This window comes from Anser cygnoides, chromosome 3 (assembly GCF_040182565.1).
Source record: "Anser cygnoides isolate HZ-2024a breed goose chromosome 3, Taihu_goose_T2T_genome, whole genome shotgun sequence".
Lineage (NCBI taxonomy): Eukaryota > Metazoa > Chordata > Aves > Anseriformes > Anatidae > Anser > Anser cygnoides.
In genome coordinates, this window is record NC_089875.1 from 31766398 (window position 1) to 31782716 (window position 16319).

The 16319-nt window shown below is 38.7% G+C and overlaps 1 protein-coding gene across 1 annotated transcript in view; it reads left to right on the top strand.

Annotated features, from left to right (window-relative positions):
• Positions 1-13521, top strand: part of LRFN2 (leucine rich repeat and fibronectin type III domain containing 2) — a 161032-nt gene extending 147511 nt beyond the window's left edge. The window contains exon 4 of the mRNA XM_013171054.3: positions 8301-13521. Coding sequence (XP_013026508.1) covers positions 8301-9219 — 919 coding nt within the window. The 3' untranslated portion in view covers positions 9220-13521. The remainder of the gene's footprint in view (positions 1-8300) is intronic.
• The last annotated feature ends 2798 nt before the right edge of the window (positions 13522-16319 follow it).

The following is a 16319-nucleotide window of genomic DNA, read 5'->3' on the forward strand; positions in this document are numbered from 1 at the left end:
CAGAGGATATATTCATTATCAGTATCTCCCTAGCTCACCATCTCATGTCACACTTATGTAATCCTTTTGGCTCTGTCTTCTCTTCTTCACCACCACCCCACTTTTCCAAATGGGCAGAAAAGAGCATAAGCAAATTAGGAAATAATAATGAAAAGATATGTACTTTTTATTTCAATTGACAAGACAGATTCTCTGAAGGGTGGCTGGATGCATGAGTGATGAGGAGACAAGATTCATACAAGCAGGAAGGGATTTGTGTTTAATAATAGACGTTCCATCTGAAGGCAAAATTATGACTGTATGTCATAAAAAAGAAAAAACACTAAAAACAAATAAAATAAAAAATGCAGGAAATTATTCATGCTGGGTTGAGTTAGTGTTTACTGAATATGTCTGGCTACCTCCTGGAATTATCTGACATTTCCTTATGTTGACATGACTGACAGCAGAATTATATACCTAATACTAACAACTATCTTTTCCCTAGGACACAAGAAGTAAGCAAATGCAACATTTTTTTTTTTTTGAGATGCAGGTCACAGTAGACCTCTGTCTTTCTCAGATTATTAGATTCAAAAACCTTGAATCAGGTGCCAAATGACTGTGAGAATTTCACACAGCAAAATACTTGGTACTTTTCCTTTGTTTCTTGATTCCTGAGGCTTTAGGATGATCTGAAGGTATATATTCAAGGCCTTATTTTTATTTATTTTTTTCTTTTTAAAGGATTGGAAATTAATCTTCAGTATTGGCTTGCTTAATTTTTTATAGCATTTCAGATTCTTCTTTCATTCCATGCCTCCAGAAGCAGCGGTTTTCAGGTGGGAAAAAAACACAGCAAAAAAATGACAATGGCATACACCATAAAACTTTCAAGAAAATCACAAAAGTTGGCAGCACAAAAGAGTGCCAACTATGCAGTCCAAATTTGTTAAGTACTTGCTCTTGCTTCCAGACATTAAATCAAGCATGAAATTTTCAGAGATATTTAAATCCTTCTAGTCTTCCTTTGATCTTTTTTTGGCCTTTTCTCCAGCCTTCTCAGTATCTGTCCACCATATGATCTTTTTCCACTGCCCTGATTCACTTCACTGTCTTTCTAATTGTCTTGGTTTTGCTGAAAGATCTTCATCTCTGTTTGATAGCACTCAACTGTACATTGATCTGTTTCTTTGATCTTAGACCCAATTCAGTGGTCAACTGATCTACTTCCATCATTTTGATAGCAACCACATGCCTACACCCTTGCCAGTTAGTGCCCCACCAATGACTGTTTTGGACCTGTTAGTCTTTCTGCCAGTTTTTGCTGCTCTGACACTGCCAGAGTCACCAACTGTCATCTTCATCTTTGCTTCTTGCATTCTTTCTCACTTTTCCTCTCTTCATTCTTTCCTTGTCTGTCCTCAACACCTCCTTGCTTCTCTTGTCTGCTAAAGAGCAAGGTCTGTGTACCATTAAGCTACAACCGCTAGGCTTTAAAGGACATTTTACATTGTGCTGCAGGTAATGAATTCCATTCTATGATTACCAACTCTTTTTCCACATTCTTTAGCCAGTCATTCTCCAGTATGTCACCACTGAACATTCCCCTCTTCCGTTTCTCTATCATCCTACTTTAATCCCACTGGCAGTGAAAGGGGACACTCCATCTGAAAGGTAGGACTCTACCAGACTCTTCTACAGTGCTTTGAAAGAAGACTAGCTGGAATCATAATTTTATTTTTATTTTTTAAGAATTACCTGATAATCTGGAACAACAGAAAAAACAACAACAACAACAACAAAAAGCAAAACAGCCAAAAACAACTGATTTTAAAATAGCAGATGAAGCTTTTGGTGAAGTAAATGAATATTTTTTGCTTGATATTTTCACTAAAAAATGAAAATTAGATTTCAACATCAACATTTTCTGGATCAATTTCTAGTTCTGAGATTGTCAGTATTTTGCACTTCTTATGTGAAGTCAGCTCAGTGTTTGGGGAATTTTAAGAATATGAAGGTACTGACTGATATTTTCACAATAAGGCATTTACAGACAGGAAAGTTAGCTTACTAACTAACTGGGATATGATTTTATAGGACCCTAGCTATTTCACCTTGCCACCTCTCTTACCTCTCTTCCTCTCCTTTTTCCCCTCTTCAATACAAATATTTAGTAAATGGTGACAATGTTGCATTGTAACATTAGTAACTGCTAAACAGTGCACTACTGAAGGAATTATGAATTACTTCATAATTAGTGTATGCATTACAGGTCTGTTGGTAAATTAATGATTGCCCAGAAACATCCCCATATATCCCAAACTCCTCATCTATATTGCCAAAGTCTTGATATGATTGCTGGAATTATTTTTGCATCATTGTTCAGGAGTTAAAATATTCCAAGGGCTATTCTATATGTACAGCTTTCTGGGGCCACTCTGTAGACAAAGAGAATTTACCAGCTGAACCGTTCCTTGACAGGCGTCTGTCTTGGGATAGATATATCATGTGCATGGAAATGGCTGAAGTAGAATCATGAAGGAAGCAAATCCATACCTGAGCAATTTGCCTTTATTTGTGTGTTTGTTTGTTTGTTTGTTTTTAGAGATACAAGCATTTAATAGAAAGTCATTAGCATGCATGACTTTTTATTTCATATGCCTACCATTCAGTTAAAAAGGATAAATCATATTGCAGTGTAGATGATGTATAGCCCTGGACAATACAAAAGAAAGCACTGCAAGAAAAGCAACATGGTCTAGCAGGTCAGTGTAAAACTGAGTCCTGGGAGTTGCAAGTACCTCCTCAAAGGAGCTGTTGTGACAGCTCCCTGCAAGTTCTGTGATTAAGGCAGTTTCAGGCTAAAACTAGATGGTATCATACACCTCATAGTATGGAAAAAAAGGAATGGAATTGCCTAGCCAATTAGCCTAATCTGTTTTTTTCTCTAATTTGTCTGCTTTGCATAACCACAATATTAACCAGCAGTTTACTGCTAATCCCCAGCGCTACGAAGAAGAAAAGAATCCATTTGTGTATTACAGTGTAATCATAATATCTACTAATTTCCTCCCATACACTACAGGCCTCTTTTGAAAGCAGATTGCTGGCATTATCCCCATTTTATAAATGAGGAGACTTATAGTACAGCAAAATGATTTCTCAGGAACTGAAAGTTACTGATAAAGTAGAGCCTGATATCAGTGTAACTGATAAAGCAGAGAATAAAACACAAGTCTCCTAAATTCTCAGCCCAGTTCACTGCCTACAAGCTTCAGCATTCACTTGCATCTGGGATTATGGGTGAAGTTTACTTCAACCCTTTTTCTCCTGTATTTCTAAGTCATTTATTTTTTGATTTTCTTAATATCACTGCATACTGAAGGGAATAATTACAAATTTGCTTTATGTATGTCATGTCTACAAGGACACATCAAGGACTTTTTAGCAATGATGGTAGAAAATAAAGTTGAAAAAAGGGTGCTAACACTTTTCTTTTTTGAAAAGAAATAGTGTCATGGTCTCGTTTTGATGCTTTCAGAAGATGAGACAAATTTTCATGAATTGAAGGATATATATTGTTTGAATAAGCCTTGAAAACTTTCAGCTCACCTTCCTAGCTCTTCATCACACATAAACTCACATAAGAGCATGTGCTTATTAATATTACATTTCAGACATGTGCCATGCTCCAGTCCTGGCCACAGGTCCCCTCCTCTTCCAATAAGTGTTGCCATTGTAGTAAAAGGTGAGAGAAGAGGGCTTTTTTTGTTTCTTAAGGAGGTTGTAAGACCCCCTGGATCATTTCATTGCTTAGAGGCAAGATTTTTGCAGGGTTCTGAATCTTGTCCTTATAAAAGCAGTTTTCCTTGGAGTATTTTGATCTTCACTGATAGAATTCAGAAGCTATATTAAGAGACAAATAACAAATTCTGGTGCCAATGTGGAGGAGATTTGCCTGCTCCTCCTACCACAAAGAAACTAAACTGGAGGAGAAATACAGAAAGTACTGTTTTATGTATCTGGATTGTGAAATTTCAGTAAGGAGAAAACAAAAACTTGCAGATATTTTCAAATTTCTTGTTGTTCTAACTAGGTTTTAAATGTCCTTTGTTAAGTGGATTCCCCATCCAAAGCTTTTTGATTTAGATGCTCTTCTGAGAACTATGTCTCCACACTTACACCATTTACATATTTAAGTACTCTTTCACTTTCCCAGGCCTTAATATTCCTGGGCTCTTTAAACTGCACACATTAAAACCTATCACAACTTAGCATTAGTTTAAAATTAAGCAAGAGTTTTGCTAGTTGATTTTCTCTTGCAGTTAGTCAACTGTTACTTTTTTCCGTAAAGAAAGGCTAATATCAAATTTAGATCTTTACTCTCATTCTGTGATAAGAAGCAGCTCTTCAAGAGACCCACACAGCCCTGCAGAACTCGTGGGCAATATCAGGCTCGTTGCGTCAAGAAGCAAAGCTGCTTTTTATGTCCTCTAGTGGTCTGGCCAATAGATTCTGGCTAACTGAACCAACTTTTTGTGTTTAGTTTTTCTGAGATGACTGAACAAAACTTTACAGGAGTTCTGCTTAGCCACAGTTTTAAAGAGCTCTTTTGTTTTTGTGGCAGCTCCTGGCTATTGAGTCTCAATGGCAGGGCACAGTCGCCCATGATTGATGTTGCTAAATGTGCACAGTGACCATGAAGTGACTGACTACCCAGGTGATACAGCAAAGCAGAGGCTGAAGTGGCATCTTGCAGCTACCTGTGCTGAGGACAATCAAAATGTCATCAATATCCCAGAGTGAAAATGTGTCTGAACCAATTTTAGGTGTGGGGAATGTTAAGACCTGTCATTCATCATAGCTGACTGGCATTGCATTTGGGGAGGGTGGGTTAAGGCATGGAAAGTGTACCAAAATACTCTTACTATTTGGCAGCTTCATGAAAACAAGATCTTCCCTACAAGCTTGAAAACCAAGTCTGAGATTAATTACTTAACTCTTAGTAGACTTGAACTTGGTGCTTACTCGTATGCTCAGCTGTTCTCCTACAATAACATTAATTTGAATATTTTACAAGAACATTTGACGTTTATTTATGGAAACATCCAGAATTCTTCATTTTAAATGTATATGGGGAGTTGATTGCTTTTTCCATAATTGGGATTGCAACTGTGTTCTTTTACAAAGCTATTATTAGTAGCAATATTATCACAGCTGTAGCTTCCAGGACTGACTGAGTTTAAAAATGACTCAGTTTCTTTGGAAGGCTAAGATGAGTTTTTATGATAAGTTTCAGCTTTAGGACTGATTTTGGCCTCACTGCCGTACTTTTAAAAATGGACTGGCATCATATTTTGTGCCACTATCAATAACTGCCAGCCCTTGAAATGTTCCAAGTAGCTACATTTCCTTGAAAGCTTATGCATAATCAGATATGAAGAAAGCAAGTTGTAAACAATTAAAGTTACCAGTGTTCATTCTATATAAATTGGCATGGAGTATTAAACTGAAATACTGCATTTCTTCTATTTGTATAAGATATGTGCAATGTTATATGCTATGTAAACTCATTTGTTTGCTGTCTGCGCAGATAGAATAAAAAGATCTCTCTGTGTTTCATCAGCGTAAAGCAAAAGGAACCACTCTAGCAGATGGTACTATAGCTCTGTTTTTCATGAGTTATGATCCAAGACGGATACTCGGTTTTGCAGGGCTGTCTATTCTGTTAACTATACTACTTGTTTGTAATGAGGTTTCATAGTGAAACAATTTCTGAAGGGCTCACACACCGCAGAATTTTTTAAGCATGAAGCTGAGAGTGATGGTGGAAAGTGGACACTAGGTGTTATAGAAGGAGGTATAAAGTGATGGGTGAAACTGTTCCTGAGTCTGAAGATTGTACGTTTGAAAACTGATAGGATTCTGTTATTCCATGTGTCATCCTTGGTGTGTGCATATGTCATTCCCTTGGCAGGATGGGGACTATATGAAGCCTATGCAAGATAAGTAAGAATTGAGACAAGGCTTCCCACTCCCTGGAGCAGAGTGAAGCGTGGGATGGGTGACATATCCCTGCAATCTCTGGGACCTGGGAGAGCTGAGGGAATTGGCTTGCTGAGGACGACCGAACTGACAATAAGTGCAATAGTATTTTGATCAGCACCAGGCCTTCCTTTAAGGCTGTCAGCATGTCCCTTCTTGCAGATCAACTGGAAAATGTGAGAATATGTGTCAGATAGAAATAGCTGTAACGGCTGGCCTGCTGGCCCACTTATTCACAGGCCTGAGAATACTATAGTGAACTACAATAACAACTGGTGGAAAAGAGAAATACAGTAATAGTCAACAGGAACAATCAGTACTGTGGTCTATGGGTTTTAGTTATGAAGACAATACAAAACTGTTCCTCGAACAATTCAACACTGAGCAAGCTTTGCCCCAGCTGCTGTTGTAGCCAGTGGTGTATTGTTGTCAGAGCCTCAGGAGACGAGAACAATTAGAAATAACTCAAGACCAACCATTGTGACTATCAATAACCATTTTAGCAACCGTACCTGGAGTTTTCCAGGAGGGCTGCTTTATGTCCTCTCAGCTCATTCTGAACAGCTCATCTATGTCTGCACAGAGAATCTCTATTAGGGTGATAAATGTACCAAGGATCTCAAATATAATACTGAGTAAACTTGCCCAGTTATATTTATATTCCAGGTGTCTCTCACTGATATTATATTTACTTACAGATTTTTTTGTTTGTTTGATTGATTTTTAAAAAGGGGCCACATCCTCGCCTGTGGCCATAATGAAGGGCAGTGTAAGCGTGGAAGGGCATAAATGCAAAGATGATCAGATGTCCACCTTTGCAGTGCCCTGATGCTGCTCCTGTGTGCAGGTTTGCTCCCTCACACTGCACAGAAGGGTCCCTGGAGTGCTGTAATGTGTGCTAGCTGTGATGGCTATTTGGGGCTAGAAAAAAGCTTGGCACACCCACAGGCAGTATGCCTTTTCGTTTTGGCCTAGCCTTACTGTCCCAATTACACTCACACCAGCTTTGCTGTGTGGTGTACTTTGTTGCTTGTGCTGGAGATTAGTAGATCTAAATCAGAAAGGGCTGTTTCTAAGCTCAGCTACTTTGTCTCCCTCTAGCCAGTTATTATGTGGAAGTAAAGAGAAAAAAAGCATGGGATACCTCTTTGACTTTGTTCTTGGCTACCCACCAAGCACTGAATCTGAGGTTCTTCATTGCCTACCTCTAACATGCTGCAGTTTTTTCACCAGTTGAAATGGGTGTAGACCATTTTCATTCCAACAGCTAATTTTAAATGCCAGTGATGCTCTAATAATTTATGAGATCAAATGACTACTTAAGTTTTGTGGCAGCAAAGAACAATATCCATAAATAAAGTTGGAGTAAACTTACTTGCTGTAACTGGGGTTGGATTTGACTAGATTTTTTTTTATTTTAAAATAAATAAATACTTTTTTTCCATTTCCATATCTTCCTATCTCTCCACACTCATGCCTCCACAGCTCATACTGCAAATGCCAATACTTCTTTTTCACTGAAATAGGGAGAGCAGTTGCAAGAAGAAATGTCTGGCAAAGCAGAGAGCTGCATTCCTAGGAGCCATTTTTTCCACAGTAGGGAGTAGGAGGATAGGGAAAAGGGAGGGGAAGGAGGGGTATGGAATTGAAAAGAAAGAGAAGTGGCCGCCTGCCTCGTATTCTCAGAAAATGTGAAAATCAAATGTAGCTTCTTGTCTTCACAAGGTAAGCAACCTGCCAGTGTTACACAGTAAATGTTCAGACACCCGTAAAGCACTGTCATGACTGCCAGGTTCAGATTTAGCAAATGCAACAGTCATTTGCACACTCTGAAAGAACTGTTCTTTGTAGACATAATATATATATATTTATTTTATTTTATTTTATTTATTTTATTTTATTTTTATGAATTATCTGTTCAGGTTTGAATATATTTAAGATTAGGTCAGGCAGATGTGAACAAAGAAAAAGAACAGACTAGGGTTTTTTGTTGTTGTTGTTTTCTTTCTTATCCCATTTGTTGCGCATTGGGTAGAGGGTCCTCAAACTTCTGCATTAGTGTGGGCATTTCTGCTAGGATGTTGGACCCACAGGAACTGGGAAGTTTGAATGCCTGTTTGAACTTTAAGTCTCTGACTCCTCTCTGCCAGTACCCAAACTGCTACTGTCATGACTGTTCTCTTTTCTTCTTTTTCCTTCAGTGTCAAGAATAACCCATTTTTTCTTTTATCTTTCTCCCCCCTCCTTTTTTTTTTTTTTTTTTTTTTTTTAAGGATGATTCCTGCTACAAACAAAGCCTTTGTCGTAAACAACCTTGTTTCTGGAACAGGCTATGACCTCTGTGTACTGGCAATGTGGGATGACACGGCTACAACCCTTACTGCCACCAATATTGTGGGATGCGCCCAATTCTTCACCAAAGAAGACTACCCTCAGTGTCAGTCGATGCACAGCCAGTTCCTGGGTGGTACCATGATTCTCATCATTGGAGGCATCATTGTGGCGACTCTGCTGGTGTTCATTGTAATACTCATGGTACGCTACAAGGTCTGCAACAATTCCCAGGGGAAGATGTCCAGTGTCAGCAATGTCTACTCGCAGACAAATGGAGCACAACCAGTTCAGAATGGAGTCCTGCCCCAAGTAAATCCCAAAGTGGTGGTGAGAAATGAACTTATGGAGTTTAACTGTGAGTCTGTGCGGAGCAGCATCTCCTCTTCTTCCAGCTCTCTGAATAGCCGTGACTGTGATAACTATAGCCTCCAAAGTGAACAGGGCACATTGTCCAGTAAGTGGAGGCCCCCCTCCAGGTCAAAACACAATATTGACCGGCTAATGGGAGCTTTTGCCTCCCTGGAACTGAAATGTCAGAAAAAGGAGGAGACGACAGACTCCAGAACTTCCACTGTGGCTCATCACTCGGACAAAGAGCCACTGCTGGGCCAGCCAGAGTCCAAATTTCGCAGCCTCCTCATGTTGCCTCTGGAGGGCAAAACTAAACGTAGCCATTCTTTTGACATGGGAGACTTTGCCACATCTCAGTGTTGCACCTACCCAAAAAAGATAACAAACATTTGGACAAAGAGGAGCCTCTCAGTGAATGGCATGCTTTTACAGTATGATGACAATGACCTAACAGGGGCGAAAGGGACTTATGGGAGTTCAGAGTGGGTAATGGAAAGCACGGTGTAAATATCAGTGTCTCCCCCCATCTTCTCCCCTCATGTGTGATAAAGTGTGGTTTGCTGCAGAGCCATGCATTTGGAAGGAGAGGGGAGTAAATGTTTTCAGATGTACTGGCCAATAAATAAGAAAGGTAAAAAAAATAATAATAATAGGGATGCTAAAGGAGAAAGAAGGTCCTGAAATGTGAATAGGCACGCATGGCACCATTCTTGTCTGGACCCAACTGAACCATGTGTGATTGTTTCAAGGATTTTACTAGTTATATTTAGCATTGCTTTCCAAAAGTTTCTCAGACTCTTGGTGAACTGTCAAACAAGATTAAATAAGGAGGATGAAAAGGGGTTCGACAGCATAAATTTAATTTTAAATCTTTTTTGTTTGTTTGTTTGTTTTGGTTTGGTTTGTTTTTGAGGGGTGGTCTTTTTTTTTTTTTAAAGGGCACCTTTTCCTTTTCTTTCATTCACAGAAAGGGGCTTCTGTGGATGTAAGACTGGTGCTAGAATGCGTCTGTTTTTTACTGCAAGTGATTTTCTCAAACGTGCAGGCAGGGCATCCACAGGGACAGATCAGAGCAAATTGTTCATCTTAATCTCATAGTGTTAACTATGACAGCTGGGAAAATAACAGTACTTGTTGAGTGGGTTTTTGGTTGGGATTTAGTGTATTTTTTAAAATTTTGTTTTGTTTTGCCTTGTTACTGCTTTTGAGTTGGTTTAGTTTTGTTTAGTTCTGTTTTGTTTTCTTCCCTGACAGAAAGTGTTTTTCCCTGCATTTTTGTTTTTGTCTTCAGTCTTTTATCAAATCCCATAGATGAGAAGGAGGATATGCACAGAGATCAAATTTCTGAAGTACTGTATAACCCACCTCCAATACCACCAAAAAAAAAAAAAAAGTGGAAATCCAGAAATCCAGGAGCTAATAAATTTTAAAAAATCATCCTTTCTTCCATCTTCTTCATAGTCTCGGCTTCTCAGTGCTTAAAGCAGATTGCAACAGCTATTGATATTTGTGGGGATTTTGCTATTAAAGATGGGGAAAATAGATATGAAAATTTCATATTAAAGGAAAAAGAGAGGGAAAACCAAAGTGTCTCCCATGAACAGTCTACATTATGAATACAATGGCTTCTGGCAAAGGTCACACTGTCACTCTCTGCTCTACTGACAAAGAAAACACAAACTTTCACCCTGTTGTGACAAAAGCTCTTTTGTCTGTACAGTCACCGCAACACGGCTTGACTGTACCAGTAGCATCACATGAAATGTAAGTTTTTGTGTGTTTCAGTGGATTGGGTATGTTCCCAATTAGCCACATAAAATGAGTGAAATTTGGATGTCACAAGGCAGGGAGTCTCCCATGTGTCCCCTGCATTACATCCAGCCCTTCCCCAGTCCGCAGTGTCCTACAACGCCCTTATCCCTCACACTAAGCTATTTGCTAAGAACAGGAGCTCTTTAGGGCTTGTAAACTGATTCTCAGATTCCCTTTTGGGGAGCATTGCTGTGGTTTTGGGAATGCACATGGCCCATTGTCCTCAGTGACTTATTGTCCTCAGTGACTTTACTGTGATTTCCAGTATTTTGGTGGCTACTACAACTGTCTTTCTTGTTTATTTACTTGTTGGCTGCCAATGATTAGCTGCTGGGAACCATTCTGAAATTGCACATTGTTCCTATGATTTTGTAAAAGACATGTAGAAAGGGTGCAAGGCACAAAAAAAAAAAAAACATGAAAAAAATCTATGTATATTTTTTTTAAAGGTGCAGAGATTTATTGTGACATGGCTGTGTACTTGATCTTGTATTCGTCATGTTTCCTACTTGGAGTTTTAGAAAATGACATCCCTGTGATCAGAATATTTTTTCCTTTTTCCTTTTTTCTTTCACTCTTTATTTATTTATTTTTTTCTACAAAATGTACAGTAAAAAAATTATTGGGGAAAAGAAATGTACCTGCTTTTCATTTATTTGCTGTTCTGTGATCATCTTTGAAACCTGTATAAGGAGCAGTGATTATTTAAAATATGATCTTGAAAACCTTTTTGGAATGCATGAGAAAAGATTTTGTTAAAGGACATCTCATTTTTTTTTTCCCTGTGGTTACAGTTGTAGAGGTCTATATCACTAATGTATTTTAACAGTGAACTATTCCCCTGATCAAAAAGGTGAAGAAATAAGAGGAAGCTTTTTTATTGGCTTTGTAGGTTTTTGCTCACAGCCAACATTAATATATTAAAAAGAGATACAGTCAAACTTTGTTTGCAATATCTTTCAAAATTTCTGATTTTCTCATGTTTTCCAAGAGAAATGACACCTCTAAGTGCCAGAATTTGCATCAACCAACTGTCCAGATGGCAGCTTCCTATTAACTATTAATGACATTTACATTTATGTTGCACTGAAGACTCCTAAAGAAGTTCATGTAATGATTTTTCTTTTCCTTGTTGCACTGTGGTGTGGTTCAACTATTTATTATTATGTTCCTGCTTTCCTTTGAGCATGATGTCTGGGTTGTTTTTAATTTAGCTGTTGAGTTCATCATCAATATTAGTAGCATATGCAGCTGTGAATTTTCAAAAGCAATATCTTACACTCTTTTCTTTATTAAAAAGCAAAACATCTATTTCACATTCTCATACAAGATTAGAGTAACTCAACAGATGCTGCTTTAAAATAATGGATAGTTGCCAAAGAGCCCAGGTAATAAAGTGCACAATCTAACAGCTGTATTTATTACTGTTAATCATGATTTCAATTCATTTAGCTTTAATGAATGAGGCTCAATCCGCATCAGCATATTTGCAAATAGTGAGTAAAATTAAATGAGCACCCAGCAATTGCCTTTGGTGTTCACGGCATTTGGGAGGAAGAAGACCAAGGGACTTGTAGGTGAGGCAGAGAGCCACATGGCAAATCGGCAAGTGACCAGCCTTGAGAGAAAGATGGAACAACCTGGAGTGGTGGTGCCAGTGCCCAGGCAACAACTGGGTCAGGGTCATCCTTCAGGTGCCGCGAGCCACTGCCCTGCTCTCACAGATGCCAAGTCTCTGAAATTATCTTGCAACTTCCCCCATGTCACTTTGAGAGCTTCAGCACTGCCAAAGACAACACCACCTTTTGGGTTACAACATGCATCAATGCCCTAATTGATAACATGTGAGTGTGACCCCAGGATTCCCCCCCTTCACATCCTGACCAAGCTCTACCTGTCCATATATTTACCTCAGTTTTCACAGGTACGCCTCACTCAGCATCTTTGGGTATGATTATTTCTCTATACTGCTGTTGTATGGTACAGATTATTTCTTACTCCATTCCTGAGGGCAACTGCACATCAGTGGCTCGTGAAATTATATAGAGATATCCACTTACCTGAGTGTAATAAATATTTTCTATATGTTGTTGAGGAGCTGAGCTAACTCTAATGGCCTAATTCCCTGGTCCCACAACCCTACATGGCAAAATTCATGCAGGCCTCAAGTAACAGTGCTGTCACACAAATTAACATGCAGTAGTGTGGTATTTAGCTGCACCAACTGTGCTTCAGATGCAAATGGTCAGGGAGAGTAGATAGTAAAAAGGACAATGCAGAGCAGCCATAGCCAACTGAAAAAAAAAAAAAAAATGAGCCCAGACAATTAAAAGTTCCACAGAATTTAATGTGAATCTTGTGAGAAAATTTAAAGACAATTGTGTATGCATATGTACCCCTGTAAGTTAATTTTTTGAATTCTTGTATAAGTGACATAAACTTTCATTCTAAAAATATGATGTCATTTATTGAAAGAACAGGCTATGACTCTGCTGTGAAAATCTGCACAAAGATTCCTCCTTAAAAAAAAAAAAAAAAAAAAAAAGAGTCCCCAAAATATCATCTGGATGGAGCCTATTAAACAAGATGACAAGATGGAAATTTCTGAAACTTGTGATGATGTGGAGTGCACATGGTGTCTGCTAGGAACAAAAAGGTCATATATGAACATGAAAATGTGTGTGTTTGTGGAATGTCTGTGTATGTACATATATGTAGCAAAACAAACCCTATAATTTGCTTAAAATTTGTATCCTCCTCACAAATTTCATGACTTGGAATGTATTTCTGGTTTCAAATGTCTTTTCTGTCTTTACCAGCTCTAGAGGACGGCAACTGGTTTGCTTTCCACTTGCCTTTTGGGGAAGATAACCTTTTATATGTCTACAATCTTCAATCAATTCCTGGTTAAAATTTGGATTAATTCATTTAAAAATCAATGCATAACAACAAAGCAATGAAAAGCACCTCTGCCTTGTCTGATGCAAGATTGAAAGGCGGTAGCATTTCCTTTGCGAAACTTGTTTGTATCCCACACCATGTGATTGATTTGCTCTGGAAACAGAAGGAAATAGTATTCCAAGAGACTACTTGTTTCATTCTCACACTCGACCCAGCAAAGGGTTGCAGAGACAGATAACCAAAAAGAGCCCTTGGAGGCTCTGAGCGAGTGCAATAAATGCAGCAATGATTTAAGCACTTTTGAACCTGGAAGCCAATGAATAATTCCATCTGATAACCAAGAAAACATTTTAGCTCTTGAATAGCTTGAATGTCACATCTGTTTCCAGTGCTTTGTACCCGTTAACCCATGGGTAACACATAGCACACCATGTGGTTCATGCAGCACACCTCTCCTACCCCTTGCAGTCTATTTCTCTGGAAGCATTTCTCAATGAATCTCTCCCCTCTATGTTCAGTGCTTATAATTCACTACTTGGGCGTTTCTGAAGATGTAATAATAATCTGGATGTAAAATTAACAAGTAACATATCTTACATTTCACTTTTAAGTTGTTGTAAATATGATGAGGGCATCCCGCCCAAAAAATATTAGGTTTGATTTTAGGCTTTAAGCCAGATGAAAACTACATCAGAGTACCTTGAAACTCTTGCTTTCAATATAGGAATTTTGTGTTCTGCAGTATGCCTACCTAGTCCTAATTAATTACTCCTTAATCCTCAAAGGTACAGCATTCCCTAGAATCAGCTGTCAAAAGGCCCTACTATATGAAACAGTGCCAGATGCTTCTTCCCAATATTACACTGCTAACAGATGGCAAATGCCACAGACATAAATACATATACATATATAGCTATATCAGCATGTGTGCATTTGTATTTACACATACCTGTTTACGTAAACATGTGAATGCACATATAGGTTGCGCTCTTTAACTTTATGGTTAGTTATACACAGACTTTCTGCTTTGGTAATGAAGGGACATTTATTTATTTATTTATTTATTTATTTTTTAATGAAATACTAATGAGATGAAGAGAGAGACCAGAAACCTCATCTTTCTAGGAAGAAGATTAGTTGATAATCTTCATGTCAGCCCAGCTGGTAGAGTTCAGTGCTTCAAATGAGCTTAACTGAAGGTGAGGGGTTTCATATGACCACAGCAGAGGCTCAGCTCTTACATTAGGGCATTAGTTCACCTGATTCTCATATCACATGCTATAGATTCATCTCCTGTCAGTGAGGACTTGTGTTTTGCAGGAAGGCAAGCAGACCACAAGGAGCTACTGTTCTGCATTCACTGTCCCTGCTTGTGCTGACAAACAGGTTCTTTTGTTTGTTGGTTTATTTGTGCTTTGGCAGGAGCAGTCAGCTGCATCAGATGTTACAGTCAGTCATATGAGGAGCCTGGACACAGCTGAGAGAAACTGGTGGGAAATAGAAATATTGATATTTCACAGCCTGTACTAGGAGAACTTAAATCCTGACTTTAAAATCCATGAACCTTAATTTGGAAATAGGAACGGAGTGCATTAATTACTTGTCAAATCGCAGGCATGGGCATCACAGTTTGATTGTGCTCAGTCATGTGCAAGTCTGTGACAAAGGAGCCAGACGCTGGCCACGCATGTACAGAGGCTGGCATCAGACAAGCTGCAGGGGAAGACAAGACCGGTAGCAGACCAGAACTTGTGCAAAAGTACTTTTACTCTTAGGAGCAGTAATGTTCTGCATGGTTACCCACAAGACTTACATTATACCTAGAATGTACTACATGGTCAGCCTGTATAATAGTTTTTGTTTGTTTGTTTGTTTGTTTGTTTGTTTTTTATATATACATGTGTGCAGAGAACTTTAGACTGAAAAAAAAAAAAAAGCCAACACTAAAAAAACATCCAAAGATCCCATCATGTAGGGCTGAGCAGATCTCATTTGATCCTCTTTCCTAACAAGTGTGTTTAACTACTCTTCAAATTTGCTCTCTTGTTTCCTCCCTCTTTTAAACTCTCGTTCCTTTACTAAAACACATTTCCTTGCTACCTACCCAGTAAGTTCTAGCTTAGTAATTTGAAATACCTTGGTCCCACAAACCCCAAGAGTGTGTCTGAGTATAATTTTTACTATCTACAGTTTTACCATGCTCGTGGCCTTAGTCTAATTTGTCCTTTTTCTAATGTTATACCCATTTTTACCCCCCTCATGGTATCTGGTGGTTAAACAGGGAACTACAGAGAGCACATGAGAGACAAGCACTAAGCTCCAGAGCTATCGTACCCTGGAGCCACCATTTACAGGGAATATTCATAGCTCATGTTGAAGCCAGTTCAATTGCTCTGCTGTGGGGGCGGTACATGTGCAGTCTGGTCACATGCAGGAGCTGTGAGAAGATGAAGGATGCATAATCTCCAGAGACTTTTACTAACAAACCTAATTAGGTCTTTATGGTGCGTGCATAGTCTGCATGATTTCCCCAGGCTTTTGACTAGGGCAGGTCTCTGTAACATTCCCTAAGAGCAGCACAAGGCACCTCTAAGACACTGCTCAGCCTCTTGTGAATTATCCAGGCTGAACTTCAAAGCACAAACACCACAAACACAACCAAAACATTTCAAAAACTGTCTCAGAAATCTCTCTTTTTTTTTTTTTTAATATAGGTACAGTGAAAATATTTTTTCTGTCCTTTTCTCTTGTAATCAGCAGAATCATTTAGGTCGAAAATTTCCAAACAAAAGTTTGGCCCCAGAAAAGCAGACCTCCAAGGGAATGTGCCAGGCAACTTTAGCAATGTTATGCTGCCATGTTTGCCTACAATGTTTTTCAAGCCATGATAAATT